We start from the raw sequence: 9986 nt of genomic DNA on the forward strand, positions 1-9986 counted from the left end.
TACTTATCTTTCAGTACCTACATTCCTGAAAGTAGTACATTATTTAACTACCTATCAGTACACAGTAACCTAATCTTTTAAATGAAACTACATTTAAATCCATACTCAGAACTCAGAACCACATACAACGTGACGTGTCCGCATAATCTAATACTAATACAATAAACTCGATTCCAATCAGTTCAAAGTCCGACGTAAGTAATGTTGGAGTTAACGTAAATGACGTAACGATGCGTAACTCTGATACTACTCGTAGATATATGTAGGCGCCCTTGACTTACCACGTTATTCATAGATAGAACATCGTTCTGTCAACACAGAGATACACGCGACTGTTTTGCTATTTAATTGTTTACATTTATTAACTTTATAAATTAAATAGTAAGGCATTATTTTTTAGCAGTTTTTGGTTATTTTACGGTGTTGTGTTGTGTTGTGTTACTCATTGCTTTAATCAATACAACTACCAAACAGTAAGTGTAAACTTTTATCTACGAGTAGGTACTCGTTTACTCCAAGACTTGCATGAAAAGATATCGTAAAATCATGTGTTTGATTAAATAAATTATTATATAATTGTGTGAAACATGTACTTATGCTATATATTCATTCACTTGTTTTAGGTTATAACTGTCCATAGCTGAATCTCCCAGAAACATGGCTAAGCGACTATTTTCGCGCAGTACGAGTTTGTTAATTTCTAACGGATTAACACATCCGAGCAAAACACAAAATATGACGAGTATACGTTGCAACAGTATTAAATCCGAGGTAAGATAATAATCTAACGAAAATTATTGAAAGAAAAACGTATGCCGACATACGCGCTATATTATAGATATGTAGTTCATGCTTTATTAAAATTCAAAAAAATTCAAAATTCAAATTTTTTTTTCATTATTATAGGATACTTTATATCGCTTAATAATTGTCAAAACTTTTAGTTTCACAACATTGGTTGACGTTAAAATTACTTCAGATACTACCTACTTGCTTTCCTTTCTTTCTCGTTATGGAACCCAAGGCCTGACACTGTAACCACATGCCTGTACTGGGTCCTAAGCTAGATAAATACACAAAACAATTCCCGTCTGACCTATGCGAGGCTGCAAGGAAATATATAATACCTAACCAGTTTAAATCATGAATACTCACACATCCAGTTGCCTGAAACTTCATTCATCAACATACAATATTTACAGAGCAAGGTCCTCGACTATAAACAAGAAGATATCGTGCATTAACTAATTTACACCAACACGGCTTCAGTTGCAACTAGGATTTGATTTAGTTACGATGTCTTAAAAAAACTACAATTTACAGGTACCTTGCAAAGAAATCAGAATACCAGTTCAATGGGGTCATGTCGCCGCCAAACTGTGGGGGGACGAAAATGAACGACCCATTTTAGCCCTTCACGGCTGGCAGGACAACGCGGGCACATGGGACCCGCTAGCGCCCCTCCTCTCGAAGCACAGGGCTATTTTGGCCATAGACTTTCCTGGGCATGGACTGTCGTCGTGGTTTCCACCAGGTATAATATATTCTTACTGAAATTTATAAAAAAGTTTAGCCTAGCAAAAACTAACTACTAAAAAAGTTTCGGGAAAAATATTTCTTATAAGTTTACTTTTATTTATTATCATAATAATTATGTAAGTAATTTGATGCTAATAATTTGATATTGTTTAATATTATGTCATAGATATAAGAAGTATGTAAGTAGTAGAAAACGTATTTTTTTGAAATATAAGATATCCCTATTAATTTTCGCGTTGTATGCAAATAGGAATTAACGCGAACATGCCGTTTTTTCTGATGTTTCGACCGGATTGCACCAACCGCGGTCACAAGATGACTGATGTACCGGTGTTATGTCTCTGTCGACACGGTGGAATCTTCATCCACCAGCATCGGCATCATATTTTATTCTTCACAAAAAATAAACTAAGTAGTAATAATAAATAGTTAACAGTATGTTCGCGTTAATTCTCGTTTGCATACAATAACAAGATTATTATTTTTACTTATAGTTAATTATTATTTTTTTGTTACAGGCATGCACTATTATCCCTGGGAACTTCCACGTTTCATCCTGTTGCTAAAAGAGTACTTTAAATGGGATAAGATTTCACTTTTGTGCCATTCAATGGGCTCAATCGCTGGATTACGATTTGCAACTTCATACCCGGATGATGTAGATTTTTACATTGCCCTCGATAGTTTGATATCTGACGATTACGACCTAGATTTAGTCGCCAGCACCTATCCTAAATATATGCTTAAAATTAATTTGGCACAAACTAGACTAGATCAGGAACCGCCGTCCTACGACTATGAGGAATTAGCTAAAGTGTGGCATAAGGGAACAAGAAAGTCAGTTACTATAGAAAGCGCAAAAATTTTAATGAAAAGAGGATCAAAACCTTCTAAGAATGACCCTAACAAGTATTTCGTTTCGCGTGATGCCAGACTTAAGTACACTTTATTCACTCCGGAAAGTAAACTTTTTGTGGAAACTTTGGTAAAGAAGTTGAAATGTCCGACGCTATATTTTAAAGCTATCGATTCTCCGTACGCTTCAGATGAATTTTCGGTAGAAATGAGAGAAGTCATTGCAAGGAACAATGAACAATTTGAATGCCATTTTGTCCCTGGTACACATCACGTTCATTTGAATAATCCTGAATTGATTTTTCCCCATATTACAGACTTTCTACAAAAATACAATTTTATAGGAAAATAGTATATGAAAATGATAAGTGTAAATTACATACCTATTTACATCTATTTACAAATTAATTTAGACAATCCGGTTACCAGGTACTTTGATGACATGATTATACTCGTACGATCATTAATTTTGGTTAAGTAAGTAAAGTGACACTGTGATTTTTATTTTCTGTTATTATTGTTATTTACAAAATTATATGTATTGTTATTTACAATATGTTTTATTAGTTCTTATATTACCTAGGTAGGTACAAATAGTTGATGATAAAATAATATTTTACAAGTTCCAGGTTTACACTGGCACCACTTTTGAACTAAATGTAAGTATTAAAATATTGGTTCAAAACGTATGACATGTAAAATTTATATTAAACTGTTCGTTATTTTTTAATATTTTATATTGAAAATTTTTAATTGTTCATGTAAAGTATACCTTTAAAAGGTACCTACTTAAAATTTTACACGTATCTTTGTAACAGGTTTCATAAAAACATTTGGTAAAATCAGCTTAGGTACCTACTTATACGTACGGCCCTGCTTTTGATCAGTATTCTGGCCGTTGTTGACAGAGGATATTACTCACACGTGTTAGAGCTTTACTACTAAAAATAAGTTGTGATATGGTCATAGTTCAATGTTTAAAGTACAAGTAGGTACCTTCTTGAACTTACATCATCACGTAAATGTGGGTTTCTTTACCCTTGTATAATTTTCGTAGTGAATCAGCTCCGACGTTGATAAGAAAAAAATGTGATTATAAAATATAAAACACAAAGAATTTATTTCATTTATTTCTTATAATTAATGACTATGTGTACTTAATAAAAAAATATAAGATAATAATTTGTACAAAAGAGGTTCATGTCCAGCAATACAGCTATAAAAATTATTATAAATATTATTGTGCATTAACTATAAAACTAAATCAAGTTTGTTTTTCTAACTTGTCGTTTTGTGCAGTGTCTGATCCAGAATTATCTTCATCATCACAAGCATGGGCTCCTTTCCTTTCTGGCAAAACATTGATGAGTGTTTCTTGCCAACACATTCCTTCACACACTCTTAGAATTATTTCAAAAACTGTAAACAAAAAATGGTAAAGGTACAAAATGAACTTTTATTTGTTATGAAAATTTTCGCAGCATGCTTGGGCAATGTAACTGACGGACTAAAACTGAAAGTGAAATTTTTTTTTTTCATTATTCAGACCAAGATCAACCTATTTGTATGGGATGATAGATTCATTGGCCAGAAAAAAAATATCAATATTAAATTACAGTGAAAGAAAATCATAGAAATAAAACATTTGTGATCAATTAATAGTAATGGTCAACTGTAATTTGAATTTGCACTTTTTTGTTACATTTTTTATTGAGTTTTATTTATTAAAATAAATATATTTGCTTTTTTATTTTCTTGCATACTTTTTGTCTTTTAGAACCCTAAAAATGTCAATAATAATTCAAAGATTCAGTACCTAACTCTTATAATTTGTTTTCATATGTATTATATTATTTTATTTCAATTTTAAATTAACTTACCTTGATCAATAGTCAACACTTTCCTTGTCTTCATGTTAACATATTTATTTAATGGTAATTGAGCATGTCGGATCCCTTGTTCATTTGCTATCTTATGACAAAGACCCTGTAAACATTAATTGTTTTTTTTAAATAGTTAATCTATGCTCATTGAATTAATTATAAATTTAAGAAAAATAGGATTATTTCAATAAAGTTTTTTTTTTTTTTTGTTGTACCCAAATTACAAAACAACTTATATATTTTTGTATTTTAATTATTAACATGTTAAAAAAAATTAAATTGTATGCTAAGTTATTGATTAATAGAGTCAGGAATGAAACTGATGACAAAATATGGGGTGCTCAAGCGGGATTTCGAAAGGGAATGGGATGTACTGATCAGGTCTTTTCATTGCAGTGCATAGCCGAAAAGTTTTTGGCCAAGAGTCAAAAAGTCTATTGCACATTCGTAGATCTGAAAAGGCCTATGACAGAGTTGAGAGAAAGGCGTTAGGCAAGGATGTGTTGCGTCACCGTGGCAGTTCAACCTATTTATGGATAGTTGTTTGACAGATTTGAAAGAGTCTGAAAGTGGATTAAGGATGAATGAGTTACTCGTCAAATGTCTGCTCTATGCCGACGATCAGGTTATACTGGCGTCATCAGTGGAAGATTAACAGGAGATGGTAAACTGTATGCATGAAGCTTTAAAAGAGAAAGGAATGAAAGTGAACGTAAGTAAAACTAAAACACTGGTCTTTGAAATGGAGAAAGAAATGACAGCATGTAATATTTTGATTGGAGGAGAAAAAGTTGAACAAGTGAAAGAGTTTGTATATCTAGGATCAAAGTTTACATCTGATGGCAAGTGTGATAGTGATATTGAAAGGAGAGTGAACGCGGGGAACATGGTGAATGGAGCTTTGCATGCCTTTATGAGCAGTCAGAAACTATCCAAAAAGGCTCGACTGGCTGTGCATAGGGGCGTGTTGGTCCCAACATTAATGTATGGGAGTGAAAGTTGGGTATGGCAAAAGAAGCATGAAAGCAGAATAAATGCAGTGGAAATGAGAGTGTTAAGGAGTATGATGGGTGTGACATTGAGTGACCGGATAAAGAACAGCGTGATAAGGGAAGATGTAGTTACAGGAATAGAAAAGGGTATGTTGAGATGGTTTGGTCATGTGGAGAGGATAAATGAAAGCAGGTTGACTAAGCAGATATACAAGGAGAGTGTGGAGGGAAAGGTCCGAGTGGGAAGACCTAGACGAATGTATTTTGATCAAATTAAGGGCGTCCTGGTAAAGGGTCAGGTCAAAAGTACCCGAAACCGCCGAGCTTGCATTAAGAGTTATGAATGTAGATGAAGCAAAGGAAATATGCAGAGAGCGTGGCAAGTGGAAAGAGGTAGTCTCTGCCTACCCCTCCGCGGGAAAGAGGCTTGATATTATGTATGTATGTATTAAAAAAAATTACAAAATGCAAAGTTTGTTTTCTTTTCATACCTTGTGTTTATTATGATCCACCAGGCCCCCAATTACATAAAATGTATTTTCATCAAAATGTTCTATTACATTGTCTGATTCACTTGTCAAATATATTAACTTCTCTTTAGGAAATAGTTCAAGATAGGATTTTTCATGAAATTCTACCTGGAAACATGGTAAGAAATGTATTTTTACACAAACATATACTGATGGCTTTGGGCTATATACATTTTAGGAGTTACATAGGTACTATATATATTAGGAGCAAAGAAAAAATGGAAAATGTAAAAAAAAAGGGTAAATTATTCATCCTTGAGGGCATCAATGATGCCCATAATAACTATTCCACGCGGACGAAGTCGCGGGAACAGCTAGTTTTACATACACTTCATATTGACTATGTATATAGGTACAATACCTATAGGTATAGTCAATAAGTTTGTTTTCTTTTTGGTGTTTTAATGTACATTGGAAAAAAGTTTCATGTTGATACTGAAGTCCTGAGAAGTAATTATAGATATTATATCTCAAAACTACAACCATTTAAGTATCAAATCTGGAAACATCTTTATATTAGAAATAAAAAATAATAATTGCATATTGTAGGTAAATGACAAATCTTACATCCCAATGTTCATAACCATTGTGTCTTGACATAGCATTTTTAGATTTTCCACCAAAACTGGTGACATAAAAAGAAAAAGGCATGTTTGATCTCCGGTTTAGTGAATAACACCTTAATATTTGTTTAATTACTTTAAACCTATCCTTTTGAATCATCAAATCATCAAAACTGAGGTCTATAATAACTCCTATATTTTGTTTGGATCGCTCTTGATTCATTTTCTTTAGTGCTTTCCTGCTTGGACCAAAGTCTATATTAGCCTCGCGTGCTTTTCTTCTTCGTTCCTTTTCGGCGGCACGTTTTCTGGCTTTCCGATTCTCCCATTTAACCTTTTTCAACCATTTTCGCATTTGATTTTTCGTGAAAGGTCTTGGTATCTCAATACCATCATCATCTTGCAGGCCGGGATCTATTTTAACATTGAAAAGAGTATACTGAGGAAACAAACTATCTATTTCATCAGAATGAACTGGCGACGTTTCTGTCTCTGTCATAATAATAAATTTATGAGGACTAGAAAATAAATTATAATCACGAAATCACAAATTTAGTCCCCAGACGGTTTCCTGAGTTGTCAAAAAAAAACATTTATTGTCAGCCAACAGATTTTCATTGTCAATGTCAATTAGTAATAATGGAAAATATAAAAAAACCGATTCCATAGACTGCTAATGTCAGTTGAATATCTTTAACCTATAGCACAGACATATAAATATAAAGTAATGTTTTTTAATCTGTGACACATAGAAAGTGGCAGGAGGATTCAAACCATTCAACACACCTTTAAAACCCAACCCAATTTTGCGGGTGAAAATTACGTGTTCTCAACATTCACTTTACTTTATACATATATCACTTTCTATTTGCTGATAGATAGATACACAAACTCTCTAATTTGCTCCACACTTTTTCCTCCTTATCGTGTCATTTTCAGTACTTCACAAAAATATATAATGAACGAACAAATTATCACAATCAATCCATTATTTCTAAAGATTAGCCCAATACAAACAAATATATCAGTGATTATAACTTGTGATCAGTAATCAATTACAAAGAACGGAATTCCATGGTAGTACAATTGTAGTACAGTTTTTTATACTTGAGAAATTTTGTAACTACATAACCAACAAAATGTTGATTTTATTGCTTCAATCTAAATTATTTAAGATGAATATCAGCCCCGGATCGTCAATTTATATTAGGCGGGACAAAAACTGAATAATGCCTGTAAAGTGTGAATTTGGACGCCCCCTGAACTTGTCTTGGGCTTGCCCTCCATTAGATCCGAGGCTGATGAATTTAAAATAAATACTTTAAATTAAAATATGTTACACAAATAAATATAGTTTCCAAATATCTAATATGTGGGTCTAAATATCGATAGAAAATCTATTATTGATAGTCCATCACTAATAGGAGAAGCTGCCATTGCCACTCTTGGTCCTTAGGTGTCTTGGATATAGGTACGTATAGGTACCCCTATACCGCAAGGTTATACCGCGTTCGTTAACCATTGACGTGAACTTACTTAGTCTGAGGACGTGAATAGCTAGAGTTAGCTACACACGCACGGGTATGCCCGCGGGCATCAGTTCTTAGACATAATATAGGATTAATAACCAGCCTCCAGCATATACGGTCGAATGCAAAATATCTAAACGAAAATTTGCAATAATATGTGACGATTTCATTTGTCTTGAATAAAGAAAATTAAATTAAGGCAATGGCTATTAAAAGGGCTCCAATATACCCATACAAACCTACACAAAGATATTTCAATGAAATTCAATTGAGCTTAATTAAAGAGATCCCCAAGAGACCGCGTCTTGGCATCATTGGCAGCACGCACTGTACAAAGACCTAATAGTACGAGATCCGGCTGCAAAATCACTACGTTCATCGCGTAGTTAATCAAACTCACATTTTAACATACATTTATGAATAGGATAATACATAGATAATAGGGTGCCAGTCAGTAAGTGGCCGCAAGTAATTTTAATTAAATTAATGTTAATTAATTTTCCAAAAAAAATTTCGTTCACTTGTTTTTTAAATAAAATATCATCCACATCATAGAAATGTATGTAAAGTATTCGAAAATCAATGGGTGCCGTTACACACTCGGCCGCAACTACTACGCAGCCAGGTGTAAACAGGTAATATTTTGGTCTATTTATACGTTCATGTCGTACACGCATGTTTTTTATATCAAATTAAAGCTAATTTTTTTTTAATATGATGATATATCGCTGCCTGTGAATAAATGGCCGCAAATTAGGGTTGCTAGCTGTTAAAAACTCGAGGTATCCGAGATAAAGTGAAAGAGAGTTAGCGCGTAACGCCACTTGTTAGACAAGGATGGCGAGTACCAGCTGTGCGAGTATTTGAAGCCATTGCGCACGCGTATAGATAGGGTTCTCAACAGTGCAGCTAAATTATTCTTATATGCTAACCTTCTTTTTGAGCTCGTTATACACAACGTTGTTGATATCATTTATTTATTGAACTTGAAAGTGTTATTACGTAACTAACTCTCTTTCACTTTATCTCGGATACCTCGAGTTTTTAACAGCTAGCAACCCTAATTTGCGGCCATTTATTCACAGGCAGCGATATATCATCATATTAAAAAAAAAATTAGCATTAATTTGATATAAAAAACATGCGTGTACGACATGAACGTATAAATAGACCAAAATATTACCTGTTTACACCTGGCTGCGTAGTAGTTGCGGCCGAGTGTGTAACGGCACCCATTGATTTTCGAATTCTTTACATACATTTCTATGATGTGGATGATATTTTATTTAAAAAACAAGTGAACGAAATTTTTTTTGGAAAATTAATTAACATTAATTTAATTAAAATTACTTGCGGCCACTTATTGACTGGCACCCTATTATCTATGTATTATCCTATTCATAAATGTATGTTAAAATGTGAGTTTGATTAACTACGCGATGAACGTAGTGATTTTGCAGCCGGATCTTAGACTATAAGTTTTGATACATTGAAGTATTTTTGAGGAGACGTCTATATCCCTTGTGGGGTAGACAGAGCCAACAGTCTTGAAAAAACTGATCGGCCACGTTCAGCTATTTGGTTTAATGATAGAATTGAGATCCAAATAGTGACAGGTTGCTAACCTATCGCCTAAAAAAAGGATCCCAAGTTTTGTAAGCCTATCCCTTAGTCGCCTTTTATGACATCCATGGGAAAGAGATGGCGTGATCCTATTCTTTCTTGTATTCGTGCCGGGAACCACACGGCACACGGTTTTTTTTATGTAAACTTACTCGTATATAGGTACTATCCAATCCATCCATACCAACTCAGGAAAAGTGACGTGTTGATCCGTAATGCCGTGCGGTTCCGGGCACTTTGTAATAAGACCCCTGCCCTTGGATGTCGACAAAGGCGACTTAGGGAAGATGTATTTATCTCTAACTGGTGCAATGGTAGCGAAGAAAAAACATAATGTGCGCCCGCTGCTTTTTCCCATATTAATTGTAAAGGGCAATCAAGGGAGAGGCAATACCTGAGTTCCTACTTTTGGGCGATAATAGGAACTTAGCTCTGAAACTCAATTCCATCATTAAGCCATTTAACCTTAGAG

The 9986-nt window shown here is 33.9% G+C and overlaps 2 protein-coding genes across 4 annotated transcripts; one reads left to right on the top strand and one right to left on the bottom strand.

The window, feature by feature from the left end:
• Positions 1–175: 175 nt before the first annotated feature.
• LOC106131839 (probable serine hydrolase) lies at positions 176–4148 on the top strand. Of its 2 annotated transcripts, none has more exons than XM_060954775.1 (4): positions 176–194; positions 624–771; positions 1324–1534; positions 2058–4148. In XM_060954775.1, the coding sequence occupies exons 2-4, from the start codon at positions 658–660 to the stop codon at positions 2744–2746; spliced, it is 1014 nt and encodes a 337-aa protein (XP_060810758.1). In that variant the 5' UTR covers positions 176–194; positions 624–657; the 3' UTR covers positions 2747–4148. The 2 variants fall into 2 exon arrangements, with proteins under 2 accessions (XP_060810758.1, XP_013186515.1); XM_013331061.2 differs by lacking the exon at positions 176–194 and adding an exon at positions 292–473.
• On the bottom strand, positions 2516–7039 carry LOC106131840 (tRNA methyltransferase 10 homolog A). 2 transcript variants are annotated; one of them, XM_013331064.2, is made up of 4 exons: positions 6499–7039; positions 5761–5907; positions 4275–4380; positions 2516–3813 (listed from the first exon to the last, which is right to left on the bottom strand). In XM_013331064.2, the coding sequence occupies exons 1-4, from the start codon at positions 6859–6861 to the stop codon at positions 3659–3661; spliced, it is 771 nt and encodes a 256-aa protein (XP_013186518.2). In that variant the 5' UTR covers positions 6862–7039; the 3' UTR covers positions 2516–3658. The 2 variants fall into 2 exon arrangements, with proteins under 2 accessions (XP_013186518.2, XP_013186516.2); XM_013331062.2 differs by having other exon boundaries at positions 6367–7015.
• Positions 7040–9986: the final 2947 nt, after the last annotated feature.

The sequence above is a fragment of the Amyelois transitella genome, chromosome 5 (assembly GCF_032362555.1).
Source record: "Amyelois transitella isolate CPQ chromosome 5, ilAmyTran1.1, whole genome shotgun sequence".
NCBI lineage: Eukaryota > Metazoa > Arthropoda > Insecta > Lepidoptera > Pyralidae > Amyelois > Amyelois transitella.

What these genes read in the sequence shown, in the direction of transcription:
- LOC106131839 (XM_060954775.1), top strand. Translation starts at nt 658, where the DNA reads ATGGCTAAGCGACTATTTTCGCGCAGTACGAGTTTGTTAATTTCTAAC. An exon ending in GCAACAGTATTAAATCCGAG is followed by an intron (nt 772 to 1,323) that starts GTAAGATAATAA and finishes TACAATTTACAG; the next exon opens with GTACCTTGCAAAGAAATCAG. An exon ending in GTCGTCGTGGTTTCCACCAG is followed by an intron (nt 1,535 to 2,057) that starts GTATAATATATT and finishes TTTTTGTTACAG; the next exon opens with GCATGCACTATTATCCCTGG.
- LOC106131840 (XM_013331062.2), bottom strand. Translation starts at nt 6,861, where the DNA reads ATGACAGAGACAGAAACGTCGCCAGTTCATTCTGATGAAATAGATAGT. An exon ending in TGGATCATAATAAACACAAG is followed by an intron (nt 4,381 to 5,760) that starts GTATGAAAAGAA and finishes TAATGTTTACAG; the next exon opens with GGTCTTTGTCATAAGATAGC. An exon ending in AGTGTTGACTATTGATCAAG is followed by an intron (nt 3,814 to 4,274) that starts GTAAGTTAATTT and finishes TTTTGTTTACAG; the next exon opens with TTTTTGAAATAATTCTAAGA.